The 18,477-nt window shown below is 38.3% G+C and overlaps 1 protein-coding gene across 1 annotated transcript; it reads right to left on the bottom strand.

The window, feature by feature from the left end:
* Nucleotides 1–251: 251 nt before the first annotated feature.
* Nucleotides 252–7,714, bottom strand: LOC139735255 (kiSS-1 receptor-like). Its single transcript, XM_071646011.1, has 4 exons — nt 7,331–7,714; nt 2,153–2,288; nt 1,453–1,598; nt 252–272 (listed from the first exon to the last, which is right to left on the bottom strand). Exons 1-4 carry the CDS (start codon nt 7,712–7,714, stop codon nt 252–254), a joined length of 687 nt encoding a protein of 228 aa, XP_071502112.1.
* Between the last annotated feature and the right edge of the window lie 10,763 nt (nt 7,715–18,477).

Below are 18,477 nucleotides of genomic sequence, written 5' to 3'. Positions count from 1 at the left end.
TTATTTTGATCTGCTTCAAAATAAAGTGTCAAATGTATTGACTTGACAAAGCCCTATGGGCGAAAATTCGTCCAATTTACGTCTCCAATGGAGTTTATATTGACCTACTGTTGTGAATCTATACTTTCTTAGGACTCAGAGCAGAAACTATTTATTGCTGTTATATATATATATATATATATATATATATATATATCATAAATATATATGTATATTGTGTATGTGTGCGTGTCAATTTTTATGGCGGAAAGTCAAAACATGTAGCTATCAAGCTAATACAGAAACCACAAATTTCACAAGAAAATGTGACTATGTTAGCTAGAGTACCCTTTGTATGACAGGAGCTACCGAATAATAAAATGTTGTTTACCAGTTTTACTATATCCACTCCTACTTTTTTTTTCAATTTACTTATGCAACTCTTAAAGGTCCTGTTTAGCTTTGGGAGCAGTGATTTAAAAAACGCTCACGATATCACATTTGATGCATATGCGTAGGTCTGCAGTATCACAAAACATCCTATCATATAATTTTTTTTTGCAATAAAGCCTATGATTTAGGGAGATATCAGTATTTTTCTCATTGATACATAACTGTAGACGGTTTAGTCTGGAAACATTTTGATTATGACTATTGTTTGCATTTTGCGTATTTAACAATACTGAACATCGATTATATGGATTCAAATTTCTACAGTGGTTGTTTCTATCCCTAACTCAAACTTTAGAACTATTTTAAAGCACTAATGCTAGGTTTTTGTTTCTTCTGCAAATGGTAAATTATGCCTTTATACAACGATCACTTGCAAATGTTGACCTTTAGCATTGAAAGCTATACTTTTTTCCCATTATTAGTCAAATGATTGTTTTCGCGTGTTTATTCAAACCTAAGGCCTTCAGAGTATTTCCTTTTCAACATATGCTCCTTTGTTTATAGTCATTGCAATGTTATTTTATGCAACTAACTACAACTGCTACAAAATTCGTTGACATTGATTAAGTAAATAGCTCAAATATGAAAAAAAAAATATGACAACAGCAATGACAACACTCACACTGAATGAAACCATAAATGATCATACAACCTACTGAGAGAATAATATAGTTTCTTTGATTACGCGGGGTATAGTATGGTTCAATTATTTTATCCACGACCGCAAATTTCAGGGAAATACCCCAGGAATTGTTTCCCACAGAAAGCATAAATGCAAGGATTGATGACTCCAGCCAACTGAGAAAGTAAGGTGAGCGAAAACAGCCAGATTCGGTCGCTGATCCAATTAGGGGAACTCCATCCATCGAGAAATTTGTATAGGAGGAAGGTAAACCAAGGGCCCCAGCATATGAAGAACGTAAGTAGAATCATTGTGACCATTCGCATGAGCTTCTGTTTGGCACGCGGGATTTTGGTGTTGTTATTTCGAGATAGGCTCTGCCCATTCCTTAGCGCTACAGACGTTATGCGGGCGTAGCATCCGACGAGGAGCAGAGCGGGAAGAGGGAACATGACGGCATACACGTAGATATGCTGCAGCTTGGATAACAAGCTTGTAGGCGTACACTGCAGGAAATACGATGGGAGCTGGAGAATGAACGCGACTGATGAAGAGAAAAAAAAAGGACACATGAGCTCAAAATTATGATCGTCTCTACTTTTTGCACAGTTTGTGTGCTTGTTTACGTTTATCTAGAATTCGTCTTCTTGATTCGATTTGATTTGATTTCATCTATTCATTTATTTATTCTCTGTATGATATCATTCACAATTTTTAGCAATATAATCAAATATAATATATACATATATATATATATATATATATATATATATATATATATATGGTACCCACTATAGCTAGTTCCAACAATTTAAACAAATTTCGTTACACATACTGTACATCTGTGACATATACTACAGTAGATGTGTTATGAATTACCACATAGAATGATGAGAAGATTTAAGGTTTATTCTGATGTGACGATTAAGAATGGAGTTAGGGCTATGTTTTGTGGGCTGAATTTATGTTTGGCTTACTGAGTAGATAACTCATTGGAGCAATTCCCGCAGGAGCAAATGTTATGGAACCATGTTTCCACGTGTGAACGTTCCTTTCAGCTCAAAGAGGGGCAATGGCTGTACGATCATTTATACGCACCTGCCCAACTCACTACGACTGCAATTTTGACGCGTTCCTTGTTCCATCTTCTGAGCGACTGAAGTGGGTGCACAATCGCATCGTATCGGCTCAACGACAGCGCCAGAAGAGTGTTGGATGAGGCCTGACAACAAACCTTAATAGGAAAAGCATGGGAAGAAGACAGTGATTCAAAAAGGTGTACCAGAACGGAAAAAGTCATTATGAAGCAAGGAAAAGCCTGAAGGTCACTGTCCGTTCGGTTGTACGTTTCTGCGCAAATACCTCTTAGAACTAGCCTTTTTTTTCTCTCTCTTTTGACGGTTTAACGTCTTTTCTGATGGTACTGAATCTGAATCTGGATCCGAAACTCTTGCATCATTGAAGATTTCGAGAATTCAAGAGGCCACCAAAATGGCCACAAAAACCTAAATTCCTATATCCTTAAAAATGGTAATATTTCTTAAAGATGGTTCTTCCTTTTTTTTCGAGTGTGACAAAAAGACATAAGTAATAATCTATTATGCCCCCCCCCCAAAAAAAAAACGTTAAAAAAAGATGTTTACAAAGTGATTACCAAGATATCTCCTAAGATGTGAAGTAAGGCCTACTCTATTTCAGCTGATGTAAGTTGTATGACCTGTAGGTGTGAATGTTATATTCATACTTGCCTCGTATTTCTGTGATGCTTATCGTGTGTTCTGATTAGAAATCGCTGAACTATTAACTATCGACTTTTATCTACTCTTGTCATTGTTGTTGTTGTTGTTACCGTATTTTCTTCGACCAGTCTTGTAGATATTTGTCTAAAATTCACAAAGCATGCTGCATTTAAAGATGTCAGCAATTGGTGTCATAAGGCCCTGTCACACCCTTCCGGGCAAGCTTTGCGTATTACTTGCGAAGAACAATTTTTGAGGCTACCCGGAGGTCCCCGCAGATGGCCCGCGCACGACAGTACCTAGCATGCATCTATCTCGCCCGTAGCAGAGACTCCAACCCTTCTGATCTGGAGATTCTCCCGCCCGAAACCCCTAGCAAACGGGAGACTCCAAGTTGATGTATGCGAAGCGCTAAGTTCCTATAGGGTTCTAGATGTTCTCTGGTGCTATCTAAGGCTTATTTTTTCAACATACGATAGCAATAAGTAAGAAATCCTTTCCACCGGGAGACACAGGCCAGGGCGGGAGAAATCAAATCTCAAGCGGGAGAACGGGAGATTTTGCAAAAATGGGCTTTCGGCGGGAGATCTCCCGTCGAAAACGGGAGAGTTGGAGTCTCTGCCGTAGTTGCCCAGAGTTGCGCACGCAAGTCATATTGACCCGCAGCCAAGTTTAGGTCGTGTCACAACTTTCAATTCCGGGCAAGCTATGCGGGCTTGTTGCGTGTGGGTACTTTCCAGCATGCAGGACAATTTTTTTGCTGGCGGACAAGAATTTGGGCGAGTTTCGCATGCGTTTTAAAGCCTTACAATCGTGGCGAGTGGTTTGTGCGGCACGGAGACGAACGCAACACGCTGCCTCCCTCATTCTGTACCAAATGTAGTGACACCGAATGAGAATAGCGCTGGCTCAATGGGTAAGCGAACAACACTTTAGGGCTCACAACTGTAAATAAAATGGACTGTCCCAGACCCCTTCACAAATTCGTACCAAAGATACCAAAATAAATGAAGAAAAAAATTGATTAAAAATCAATGATGGGGTTTTGCAAAAAACCCCATAGCTGTAGATATTGAGTATGAATTCCTCTACAAACTGCATTTTGGTTGGAAGATGAAAGCTTTTCTGGTGGAATTTGAGGGGACTATATTTCACTGGGTACGTGTACGGAAAATAGGTGATTTTTTGAGTGACAAGAACACGTAGTCTGGCATTGCGGACCCTTGGATAGAGTTTGAGCAGAAGAACCTACCCTGGAAATTTGATGGATGAAAGGGTATATCTCACTTATCCAGGTTAGTGAAGCTGAAACAAATCATTTCTCCCAGCTATTTTACAGAATTTTTTGACATTTGAATTTTAACACACGTCTCTATGGGCAATTATTTACCCGTGTGAGCCCTTAGACTACAAATCTCCTGACCCAATATGGCTGCACGAGCCACGAGAGCTTCCGAATGGACGCACACTCACAGTGCGCATGCGCATGAAGAGAGGTCAAAAGAGCCACGCGTCTTCTGGCCTCTCTCCTCCAATAACCGCAGCTCGCGGTCACAATGTTTGTGTATGATTCGTAAACATACGCGCACACGCACACACACGTGTCTCAGTGGCAGCATAGTCCCACACGTTTATGGATATTGACCGATTCGGGTTCGTTGAGGGCAGCAGACATTTTACGGCACAGGGCGCAGCCATAGCGGGTGTATCGGTGTGTATCAGCCGACCCCCCCTGCTCTCCCCCACCCCCGGGCAACATGTTTATCACGCACTTGTAACAAAGGTTCGCGCACTAGCAAGCATTCGCGCACTCAGTACGAGACGCCCATTGGCTAAAGCAGTTTTTCATTCTGCGCGCGTGCTAATGTAGGGAGAGGGGTGGGGGAGTGCGGAGGGGGGGTCGGATGATACACCCAGTATGGCTGCGCCTATGCTAAAAATACACATAGCGCGTCACATAATCGGTCAATAGGGAGCTTTAGATTTTGACGCGCGGACGTTTGAGCCGACGATTGCGCTGGACGTTCTCCTCTCCCTGCGTCGTGTGGAAAAGTAGCTTTAGATCACGCTGGGACGCAACGTATAAAAAATAAAATCGCGCCCCCATATGATCAGTGCATGAAGAAGCTCTCTACGTCGCAAACTGTGCGGACGTGAAAATAGCCCAGTACGCGTAGTAAACAACTCAGGCGACGCAAGCTAAAAATAGATTGACTTTACGCGCGCTACTGCGCAAGCTCAGAACATGTTTTTTTCCTTTGAACGTCCGCGCGTCTAAAATCTAAAGCTCCCTAATAGCACCGAGTCTGGCATTGCGCAATTGCATGCACAAACTTCGGTCGTTCGGGAGATTACGAAATAACGCACCATTAGGGGTGACGATCGTCCGACTTTAAGTGCTGCACCCATGCTACTATAGCATTGTGACCTGCGAATCAGGCGCATGGTTGGCGCGTGAGGGGTAACAATTTGGTGAAGGAATGCTTCTGAAACATATTAATATGGCCGCAGCCGACTCTCAACTAACCAGCAGTAAAGTGACCCTCAGCATACACACAATTTGCTCCTATAGCTCGCTCCACGCCGGCAGAACTGACTAGCTATACGGATGTTTTAAATATCGACATCATTCCTTGCCAGTAAATCAAGCGTCTCGGGCTTGTAGAATGCCCGAAGATGGCTTGTGTGTCCAGCGCATAGGCACAGATCCACATGCAACCTACGTTAGGGCCTACTTCAAGCGGGTTAACTGCCTGTTACTTGCGGCATCTACGGGCTTCGTACTGGTGTTCTGCGTGGACCTCTGCTGGCGATCCCCGCGACTCACCCGGAACAAGTTTTGACCATGCCCAAGGGCCTGTCACACCTTTCTGAGCAAGCCTTCCTTGTGACTTGCGGGGGACAATTTTTGACATCTGAACACCAGTAGGAGGCTCGTATCGGCCGCACCTCGCAGACAACTCTCACGCAGATAACACGCAGTTGTAACGCAGGTGCTTTGCAGTGCCCACATGTCGTCCGTAACTAGAGCGTAAGTCACACACGTCTAGCAACATAAGACGAACGAGATACTAGCCCAATTCCTTGTCTGCCCGCAGAAAATTATCCTGCGAGCTGGAAAATCCGTACACGCAACAAGCCCGAGTAGCTTGCACGGAAACGTGTGGCAGAGCCTTTAAACATTGTCTTCAAGATCATTAATAGGGAGCTTTAGATTTTGACGCGCGGACGTTTGAGCCGACGCTTGCGCTGGACGTTCTCCTCTCCCTGCGTCGTGCGGAAAAGTAGCTTTAGATTACGCTGGGACGCAATGTATAAAAAATACAATCGCGCCCCCATATGATCAGTGCATGAAGAAGCTCTCTACGTCGCAAACTGTGCGGACGTGAAAATAGCCCAGTACGCGTAGTAAATAACTCAGGCGACGCAAGCTAAAAATAGACTGACTTTACGCGCGCTACTGCGCAAGCTCAGACCATGTTTTTTTTTCCTTTGAACGTCCGCGCGTCTAAAATCTAAAGCTCCCTAATATCAGATAGGACGGCGTTAAGACATCACTTTGTATTATTTGCAATACATTATTTGCTCCTTTTTCCCCCAAAAAAAAGTTTGATTGCAAATAATTTTTACCAGGAGCATTCGATAGTCACATACATTTCAATTCTATGGTTGTGTACAAATTTATACATCAAATAGGGTAAAACCGCGTTGTTGTTTCTTTCATGTCCTCCACATTTATAGCGGAATTCATGGGAATCTAGGGTACTGGCATCAAAACCTTTAAGGCCGCAAGATTTGCCTAAAGATTGGATGATAAAATTAGCACCAAAAATGGGGAAGGTAACACAATGTTGGCGCCAAAAAATGACTTTGGCATCCAAACTAAATGACCATCTCCTACGAATCGCCCACCCCTTGGGGCATATGAAAATATGCATATTGGGTATGATAGAGAGAGCAAATTCTCATACGCATGAACGACTGGGATTCTACAGAACCTAAACGAGGTTACAATATTGCATAGAGCTATAGGTATGTCCGCTTTTATGAGGTGACGAACAATAAGCATATGGTTACATGACTTGATTCGTCTCAAGGAGTCAGCATAACACTACCACACGATTAAGATTTACAAATTCTGCGATTTTTTTTTTCTTTTTGACACTGTATGCGTAATGGTATTACCGTGTAATGAACAAATTTGAACGCCCTTACGCTATTGAAAGTAATGATGGTTTCAATGATTATGAGTAAGGAATGCAACAACTAGGTTGATTATGATAATAAAACTGGCAATAAAGACTGCTTATCGTTTATTCGTAGTACTCAGATTACACCCTCTTCAGCGCCGGTAATATTTTGTCTCCCAGAGCAAAATTGCGGGCTAAACCTCAAGTCTAAGATTTTACGAGTTTGGGTCCCAATACATACTGTTTGAAAGTTCAAACTGTATTTACCAATCTTTTGTTGAACTCTGAAACAATGTTTCATACAACCTTTCAGATAAATCAAAGACAGAGAAACATAATATACTTACGTATTGAATGTAGCTCGTCCAACCAGAGCATGTCATCGGCAATGAGTTTGTTGCCAAAAGAGCTGCGTGTATGATGCAACGGAACATGTAACACGTATCGGCCAGGGCCAAGTTGAAGATGAAGTAGTTGGTTTCAGTGTGAAATGACCGCTCTTTCATAATCACTACAAGTACAGACAGATTCAAAACAACACCAATAGCTCCGATCGTCATGGCTGTCATAGTGTAGACGGAGATAAGAGTGGCTAGCGTTTTCCAATCCCCAATGTCGAACTGGAAGGTATTGGTAGTGTAGTTCGTCCCATAGTCACCCATGTCTTCGTAGACGTAGTCAATCCATGTTTGGAAAGCAGTGACGGGCGCAATTACAGTACTGCTGTTCATGATAAGAACTCAACGGAACCGTGGAATCCGAAGACATGAACACTGCCTAAACGTGGATGAAAAGAGAAATGAATACTGCAATGAATTCACAATTATTTATATCACAAATTGTTTATATTCATAGCATTACATATCCTGTTGCAGCCAAACAGCAAACAATTAAAACGAGATCAACCCATCAATCCTTCCCACATATCCTATTTTGTATCCCTCATATTGTCTTATTCTATTTATGCAACGTCTTTACCTTTACATGTCCCCTTATCCCTTTACATCTTTTCTTATATATCTGAAATCACGAAGGAATCCTATAAACGTTGTAATCGTTAACCGTCGTTTTTTATCACAGATAGGCCTGTCACTCGTGAATGATTAAAGGTTTCTCGACATGAAATCTTATTCATTTCTTTATGACCTTATAACCTATATATATATATATATATATATATATATACATGTATATATATATATATATATATATATATATATATATATAGGGCCTATATGTTTATATTCCCTTGAGGACATCAACTTTTCCTGTCGGATCAAATATGCTAATGTATGGAATACATTTTTATATGGTACATTTCTATTAAAGATTTCAGAACTTTATTGCCCCCATTACAGCGCTGTAGCGATTCTTTCGGAGATTATTTCCCCCCAGGGAGGTGTTGGTTTTCTTTATAGGCCTCGTGTTCTGCGAGTTCTCTCTTTTGAATTGCAAAAGTAAGAAATGAACATTCAGGAGAATTATTTAAATCGTCAACAATCTGCAGAATTTTGTTTAAGGCTAGGGTGAGAATGCCACAATTATTCCTCGCAATTGGAATAATGTATAATGAATAATGTGGAGCGCTTTGGCATAGTGGATAAGACTCCCGACTCCAATTCCGAGGACCCGAGTTCTTTCCCTGCCCAGTGCTTACGTCCTTTGTATACACAAGATTTTTTTTTTTTACCCACCATGTCTCTCAAGACCCAGGTGTCTGAGTACCTGGCAACGCTGGGTAATGATAATGGCACGGCCTCCTGGTAAAGCAGTGGCATAACTGAAGAGGTCACCGTGAATGAAGATGACCGTATTGTTATTGTTGGTATTATCATTTTAAATATTAGTATTATTGTTATTGTTATTATTATTATTATCATTACTACTACTACTACTACTGCTACTACTACTGTTATCATCGTTGTAATTAATCCCCATCATTATGTAAATCATAAATAAAAGAAAATCCTACACATATATGTTGTTTTTGCTATAAGGAGAATGAAATATATTTGACTTTCCGCCTTCCCGAAAAAAAAAGGGGGAAAGATATTACCTAGGACTGGTTATACCAAATATAGGCCCCTACGTCGAGGGTTAAAGTATAATATAACAATTACACTTTTAGTCGCTGTTGGTTATATAATTCTCAACTCGCACTGCGGATAACTTTGAAAGAGACTTTGAAGGCATTTGGGTGCAGAAGAAGAAAATTGAATTATCCTTATGATACAAAACACATTGCATCTGTGTCATGATTTACAAAGAGTGTGCACTTGTTCACGTTTAGTCATTGACTTATGTGGCCATATATCTCTTTTACTTTCCATGCACGAAATGGCCATATTTCTTGCAGACTACTAGTGCCAGTAGCTATCGACGTTCCCATTTTGCCTTTGGTGATAATTCAAATTGTTTGTACAAGGGCACTGCGTCTAATAGGAAAACCAGGAGCGTGACACCTTATTCTTCGCGTTAATTATAAGTGGTAGCGTGACAAAATCACATAAAGCCATGATCTTCTATTGGCCTTGCATCGAAATCTTGTTTTTGAGATATGGCATTGATTATGAAATGAGTATCAACTCTTTGAGATGAATAGATTAGCCACGTTCGACCCAACACTTACCTTGTAAGTTGTGATGAGGACCCACTGTATTTTTGCTTCTCTCTCCTTCAATTTGCAGATTAATAGTGGGAGTGATTGCATTGACCACAGGTATGGCGCATACTACTAATCAATTTAATGAATGTATATTAAAAATATCCTAGGTATGTCAAGACCTCTATATATAAAATCAATTACAGAATGAGCTGGTATCAATCTTTCATGCATTTTCTAGGTCCCGCAGGGTATCATGATAACTTGATTTAAAATATCTCAAGAGAAACATGATAGTTTAAATTCCATGATACATACATTCACAAGAAACTGCATTCAATCTTATTATTTGACCGATTTCCTCTTTAAAAAAAAGAGAAGAGAAGGAACGGGGCATAACACTTATTAATTTTCTGCGATATTCTGCAATGTATACTTGCTGCCTTTTATCACTTTCATGAATTAAAAGGCAAAGAGAATTAATTGTGCGATTCCCTGTCCAAGAAGAATATTCTTATGCAGAGGTGAAAAATCCACAAAATATTTTAATTTCCGAAGTACCTGTTTGAAATTTATGTCATATAAAAATAGTTAATATCCTATACCGTCTGCACATCAAACTTCGCACGTTTTCAGAAGTATATACACAGTGTACATCAATCATATCTTAATGCTAAGAATCTTAAGCTAAGAATTGGTTCGTGGTTCCGATCAAAAGGAACTACAGATTCACGATATGAAAATCAAAGCAACTGAACTGAAATCAAAGTGAGCCAGAATCATTTTGATTTCAGTTTTTATCATCCGACCTGTTACAAAGGGACCAAAGATTTCAGGTAAATAGAAAGTGTATTATACAGCGTATGGAAAAAGATCAGGTTCATGAAATGCATACTCACTTCAACTTGGTAAATTAATTTCAGCGATTCATAGCCTTTGACACGCTCGTAAAACATTTTCGTAACATTAGAACGCAAACAATAACACTGATAAACATATATTTTCAAAAACGACTTGTTCGTGCTTTCAATTCATCAGTTTTAGCAAAGTATGAACGACATCGATATTATTCGACTTTACAGCAGTAAATAGGAATTTCAAACCAGATAAAACATGATCTGAACAGTGAGAATTTGATCAAAATTTGAAAAAAAAACATGGAAAATATGCCAGTTTTTGCGAAGCCCTTTTCGAACAGTTCGATCAATCTTGTACAAAAACTACTATATTCCACGTTGTTGTGTTGTGGGGTGATATCAACTCGCTTATTTCCATATTCATATTGACTGTTTAAAAAAACAGTCACAAAGTTTTCGCTGTTATTCTTATGAAATGTTCCACTTTTTTTAACAAACCGAAATGAAACTGGTCAAGAATTTCCGTTTAAGAAAATTGTGCTTTCAATGTTTAACCCTTTCACTTCCATTAATCGGCAACATGCTTCCAGAAAATTAAAGTAAAAAATCTCCGAATGATGATCACGTTCTGGTTAGGGTATCATATGGGAGGACATGGTACAGCATGTGTTTGTTTTTATTGTTGTTGTTTTTGTTTGTTTGTTTGTGTGCCTGTGTGTTTTTGTGTTTGTTTTTATTTTAATTCACACGCATGTCAGTCAACTTAAAAACCCAGCTCTTAACTTTTTACTTTTAGTCATGCGTACATCTTCTACATAGCTACACAAATACGCTTACATTTGTTTGTTCATTTCCATCTGAGAAGATGTCTGGATAACCCATATTCAGCTACACTAAGGTGGTTTTCCATGGGGTCCAGTTGAATGTGAGGGTGGGACCACTTCACCGGGTTAAACACCCTGCTCTTTGAATGAATGAAGCGGGATCTTTTACGTGCATGAGCTGTGACTCTCTCATACACGGGACCTCCATTTCATGTCCTATCCGAGGGACAGAGTGTTTTGCCTCTTGCTAGAGGGGACGGTATGAGTACACACAACATTGGTCAGTCCAGACTCGGGTTCGAACCCGGGTCCTTAGGATCGTGAGGCAGACGTGCTGCGGACTGAGCCAACTCACCGCCCTATATATATATATATATATATATATATATATATATGAATATAAACACACACATGCACATACACACCCACACACACGTAGGATACCTGTATGAATGCATATACAGTGTTTATATAATATACATATATATATATATATATATTATATAATAGGGATCTATTATACTTGTACAGGATTACGTGTAAGGCTACCGTACATGCAACTTATCACAGCTTTTTTTTTTCCTTAGCATATGGAATTTACTTTTTTTGTTGCTTTTAAGGTGTTACACTTAGTATCCCTAAGGTGGCAAAAATTCATTCTGTCGTTACTTTCATTTTCAACATTGATAGTCAAAATATGTAACCACAAACCATGCGCGTTTATACAACAATTGTCTCTTACCTGCAGAAAATAATGATGATGAATGACTTCCAATAGATTCACACATAGCCGTCTTGAATTGATGAAATCCTAATGAATTCTGAAGACACGTGTTTGTTCGTCACTAATCGACATAAGCTGAAAAGTACATTTGCAAGGAATCAATCTATCAGCACACGGGATTTTCGTCACAAGACATAACAATGTCCAAGATTATACTAGCCCATTCAGGAGTCACCACTCCGAGCTGACTGGTACTAGGTGTTTTTTAGAAGTACCAGTTCACACGTCAAGTCATTGTCACAATCGTCCCTTCGTGGTGTGACACTTGCATGTCTAAGCAGATGAGTTGAGGGAACGTGTGGCGAAGCGAAGACTCCACAGGTACAATGTAGATTATCATTTTTGTTGCTTTTCTAATGATTTGGTTTTTTTCTATGACACGTATCACTATGCCTTTGATACAAACGACACGATCTTCGCTTTGTTCCTCGGGGCTAGGAGAAAAGAGCCATTACCATTACCATTTCCTAATGACGTCTTTTCACTGAATGGCGTGTTGCGCACTTTGATAGAGTACTGTTCTCTATTCTCGGCTCCATTATTGCACTACCGCTAATACCTTTTACTGAGAGTCTCTTGCCAAATGCATTGTGACATCTTCAAAAAAAATGGTCACTGTGAGGGTATCGCGTTCAAGGATTGCTCTTTTTATGTTATAGTAACAATGACTTGGAGCGGATAGTAACAAGAGGAACAATACCTTTCCTGGAATAGACAGATACACTCAGAGCTTGTATGTGTTAAACACTATGGACAGTGTTATGCAACGGATTGATAACTTCATATACCCTTATGCTATGCTTTTAGCATTGTTCAGATATTCGGGAATATGAACTGCGACGAATTGACCAAATCTGTTTCATAGCACACAAAGCAACTTTGCTGTATATCATGGAATTAGATCATATTTCAAGGAGTTTATTTGTAAATATACACGATAAATTGTGTAAACTATTTTGGTGATTCAAAACAAAAGAAAATCAAACAAGAGTATTTGAACGCTCAAGAAGTGATCATTATTGTGATATATTATTTTTTAGGGAAATTCAAATTTCTTATCATCAGTAATGTTGCAAGTGTAAAACATCATGAAATACAAATAATTGATATGAAGAGGCGTGGGGGAATGAAAATTGTGTGATATTGATTTTGACCTCTTTTAGATAAAGGACCAATAAGTGCTGTCTTGCTCACCTGGGGAAGTCAGTCAATGATATTTCACTGCGAAGAACACGTAATAAGACATAATAAGTCTACTTTGATGACGTATAATATTTCAAAGCTCATTTGAATCAGAGATCGATTACAGCGAAAAGAAAGTAAATCAGAAAGCATAATCCGACTAGAATAAATGTGACCCTGCATCACAAAATCAACCAAAAGTTGCCGAACATGGATTTGTAGTTAAGACTAGATTCTGAAAGTGCAGATTTTTAGCTTTAAAATGATGTATAACTCAACTCAAATGGATTCTCCTACTCTATCTTGATATCAGAAAGAATGCACACAATCTTGAAAGTGTGAACTAAGCAAAGAGACTCTGAAGTACTATGGGTCGATTCAAGTGTTTAATCTTTACCAGGCCGTGCTAGCTGTGCAGTGAATGAAACCAAAAAAAAAAAAAAAAAAAAAAAAACACGATGTAAACCACCGGAGCAACAACAATGAAGAGATTATTAGATTAAGTTGAAATTAAGCATGCTCTATTAACCTATTCTGTCCATGATTATTGCTAAATTCCAAAGCAGTAGCATCATCCTTTCTGACGTTAATGGAGTTGAAAGTGAAGAGTATGGACAGGGTTTTTAAGAAATGAAAAGGGGGCTCCAGAAAACACATATAACCACACTATTCTACCAGGAAAAACTGGTAGATAACACCTTCCTGTTTGTTTTATGATCAAAGTTTTTGTACAATGTAGAAGAAGACTTGCTCTTTCAGAAAATATGACAAACGCAAGATTGGCTAGGTTGACTCATTTCACCTATTTTCAGTCCTCATACAAAATCAGTGGGTACGTATTTTTGTCGGTTTTGTGATGCACGGTCACAAATGTAAAACAAAAAGGAATGTGCGCAGAAGGAAAGACGCTTCCTTTGTCGCATCTCAAGCGTACATTATTCCGAGCTGGGTGTTTTTTAAGTTAATCCAGTCGGATTATCCAGGGCTTTAGCACCAGATTGGAAAACCAATAGAGAAGCCACTTTTATCAAGGTGAATGACAACGACGTTAATTGCTAGGAAATGTCAATTTCAAGAAGTACTTTTCTTAAAGCCGTATGAGCAAATCTCTTCATAGTACATTCATGAGCACTTAGAAAGCTCTTTAATATGCGTGTTTACTATACTCTTTGTCTTCAGGGATGTAATAGCAAGTGATGAGAAGTATATGAAGCCACAATAAAGCCACTGCCCTGGCAGTTTATGAGCAAATATTCTTAAACCGGTAGCTTCTATGATTGCCTCCCCAATCGCGCATGTTCTTAACCAGTGAACCAAAAGATTGGAAATGTACACGAGTTACCCAAGCGGTTCAATTCAGTTCAATTTAATTCAAAATGATTTTATTTCCATATAAAGTAATACAAAGTAAAATACATAACGCGTACATAAGTAGATGTTATTTAAAGGAACTTTGAATCACGTAATTTTCTACAAAACATGAATGCAATTCTTATAATGATATCAACTCTGGTTTGGACAAATAATCAAGTAAGCAATACAATCTTAATTCATAACTGTACATGGAAAAGAGGAATTCACAAGAAAAGAGTAGCTTGTAAAATTTGTGAATTACTCTAGAAGGTGAGGGCATCTCAAGATCCCTCAAGGACTCCATGTATGAAAATTTTGATATCCTGATGTCAGGCGAAACAATCAGAAAATAAAAAAGAACAATGCGAATGACAAAACATGCATAAAACCGTAGTGCCCCGGCATTCGTACACATATACCCTCGCCAAAAATAATGAAAATATCAAGAAGTCAAATATCTGACCCCCCCCCCCAAAAAAAAAAAAAAAAAATCTTAAACTGATAGACAGTCAGGCATCAGGGCTCTTTATTCCATCGATAGTGGAAATTGCTGAAGAAATGGGAAAGTCATTGGTATAAAATGATCGATCTCCCATGGCCAACTGATTTAGTTGATCATGCTAATCCATTGGAAAAACAAGAAATTAGAAATTTTGAATACTAAGAATATAACCACTCTAAATGGTTAAGGAGTCATTTTGAAGATAGACGACGGTCATTTCTGTACATGGCTACTATTATTTGATAAATAGAGCATAACATGTGGAGTATACCGCAAGGGTTCCTAATAGGCTTCCTGCTATTTACTTTGTACGTTAAAATGTCCAATAGATGCAGGAATCATCTGGATTGGCATTATTTGCAGATGTTGTTTTATTCTTGTTAATATTTAACAACCTTATAAACTTAGTTTGATAAACACAACTTTTAGCATGGTGAATTCTAAAAAAAAAAAAAAAAATCACCATGTCAATGGGAGCAGGGAGCGTACCATTGAAAATAACTGAGCATCACCAAATTAAGAACTGTCCCATTTTTGTCTGTGACAATGAAATGAAGAATAATGCTTATTCATGCAAATATTTAGAATATATAACAAAAAGTGATGTCCCATAAGATTTGTTTTCAAGAATCATATTCTTGTACACTAGCTAGCCTTGGGAAATAATACTTTTAAAAATAACGCAGGAATAAATGCTGGAATGACCAAATTCATATTAGTCTTGTAACTCTCGTGTAGATATTCTGCACAGTGCATACGCCGAATAAACCGATCTGGGTCCTGTTTTGTCTAGATTTATAATTAATAATGTTGATTTCTATAGTAAGTCTATGAAAGCCCGTGTGGTAAGGAAATTTAAAATCTATTATATCTTTTTTATAAAACGGGGCCCTGGTGATATAATTCATTTCTTTTCTCACCACATGGTTCTTTACTTGCCCTTCAATTTTTTGTGAAGTTTAGGATGTAGGTTTGTTTGCAATGTGTAATGGCACTTCCATTTCATATATATTTTATCTATTTATCTTTATTATCTTTGTTTTATTTTCATTTCTTTCTGTATTTTTGTTTTGCGTAGGATCCGAGATTGTTTGTACAATGAAATCTTCCATATTATGACTAATGAGATCTTAATTTTGATCTTGTTGTTTATCAATACTTGTATTGCTTTATTTGCAGTGTCAGCTGTGCAATGATATTGCATATAATTCAGTATTTACCACATCTCCTTGTCTCTCTGCAGTTACAAGGTTGAATATCTTTTACATGTTAGGTACGGATCCATTTGAAAATCAGCTCTATGGCTATACCGAAAGGGCAGTCTTTCCGAATGATCCGAAAAGAATATCTACCATGATTGATATGGACTATGTCCATACTCTGTATGATTATAAGAGAAAGAAAGAAATACAAGATGAATGATAATTCTTAAAAGCATACAGGACACAATGATTGACATACAGCTAACCCTATATATAATTGTCAACGGAGAGTAAGTTATCATGTCTTTATTGTACCACAGCTAACAATGCATTTATAAACAAACTTTTTAAAAATCTGTTATATTTGACCCTATTACTACCCTACTGCGCTGGAGAGGTTTTTTTTCTTCTTCTTCTTCTTCTTCTTCTTCTTCCACAGTAGGCTTATAAAGTTTATGATTCGATTTGGGGGCTGATTAGCGAACGTATACCCTATTACCTTCCAGGATGTATAACATTTCGATGTTCACTTTTTCCAGAGTGTGGACTTTCTTTTCAATATTTAGATACAGTAGGTTCAGAGAGTCCATTTCTACTGAGTCATACAACATTCTAAAGCTTAAAGTCTGTTCTTTTATTATCTGTTCCGACTTTTAAAAAATATCTTATATTTGACCCTATTACTACCCTAATGCCCTGGAGACTTTTTTTTTTCGTCTTCTTCCACAGTTGGCCTATAAAGTTTTCAATAATGATTCGATCTTAGGGTTGATTAGCTCACGTATACCCTATTTCCTTCCAGGATTTATAACATTTCGATGTTCACTTTTTCCAGAGTTTGTACGTTCTTTTCAATATTGAGATAATCTGTTCTGACTTTTGAAATCTCTTATATTTCACCCTATTACTACCCTACTGCCCTGGGGAATGTTTTTTCGTCTTCTTCCACAGTAGGCTTATAAAGTTTATGATTCGATCTTGGGGCTGATTAGCGAACGTATACAGTTTTTTTCTTTCAGGATTTATAACGTGTTGATGTAGCTGACATCAATACCAATTGTTGAGCAGGTACTATAGATTATGCATTTACGATGTTGACTAGGAAATCCATCAATATCTTACATGAAGCTATGCAAACTGAACTGCCCTTGAGTAAGGTTATTGACCTAGAGCCAGTTGAACTGCTTTTGTATACACTACGGGAAAGTTCAAAGGATAAAACGGCAAGGGCAATTTGCTTATCATCCCTTTTATAGCCTGTTCAAGCCTTCTCATAGGTTTGGTTGGTTTCATCATGAAGTTACTCCATCGTTTTATCCCGTGGTGTCAGCTGTTTCTGCAGGGGCTGCGGAACCTGGGGACCTGACTATTCAAGCGGCGGATGAATTTCAGTTTCGGCTCACTCTTTTGCATCAAAAACATTCGTGGGTCTTACTTGATATTCTACGAGTGAATACCAAAGGCCAAGCGCATAGCCAAGTTCAAACTTCATGGAATAGTAAGGAACTTTTTTGCTTGTTGTTCTGTAATAACAAAGTCTCTTTGGGTGATATTGTCTGAATATTGCCACAAAATATATTGGCATCTTATTCTCAATTTTTATGTTATTGTTTTATCACATCAAAGTGTTGTTGCCAACATGCTTTTATCATCGCAGTTGACAAATGCATTTAATCAACGTACCATTTTAGATAGATTTATTATGTGCATTGTTAAACGGGGGAGCCACGTCTAACGACCTGTTAATCTAGTGATTTGTTTTTTAAAGCTTTATTTTTCTGTATTTTTTCTCTATTTTTCTGTGCATTTACGCATTCTTTGTTGTATACTACTACACATTCATTTGCAAATACTTTTCATTATAGAGGGCATACTATTTTGTTTTTTGCTTGTATTATACATTATACTTTTTACTATGTATCGCCTTTTGTTACATGGAAATAAAGAAATTAAATTTAATTGAGGAAGAGTCATCTTGAAGTAAAAGGTGAGTACAAAGGGTACTTTCATGGCCGGCGCAGTGTTTTCAAAAGTGTAGGGGCCCACTTCCGGGTTTCATGAGCTAACAAGCCAAAAAAAAAGGCTCATCTCTTCTCCCCGTCCACTTCCGGGTTTCTTCAGCTGACGAGCAAAAAAAAAAAAAAAAAAAAAAAAAGGTCTTCAGAGAAAAAACATAACCTTACCGCCG

Source organism: Diadema antillarum, unplaced genomic scaffold (genome assembly GCF_040938485.1).
Source record: "Diadema antillarum isolate AM-2024a unplaced genomic scaffold, OU_Dant_1.0 seq00000567_RagTag, whole genome shotgun sequence".
Lineage (NCBI taxonomy): Eukaryota > Metazoa > Echinodermata > Echinoidea > Diadematoida > Diadematidae > Diadema > Diadema antillarum.
Note: the sequence above shows the minus strand (reverse complement) of the source record. Positions and strands in the feature narration are given on the sequence as shown.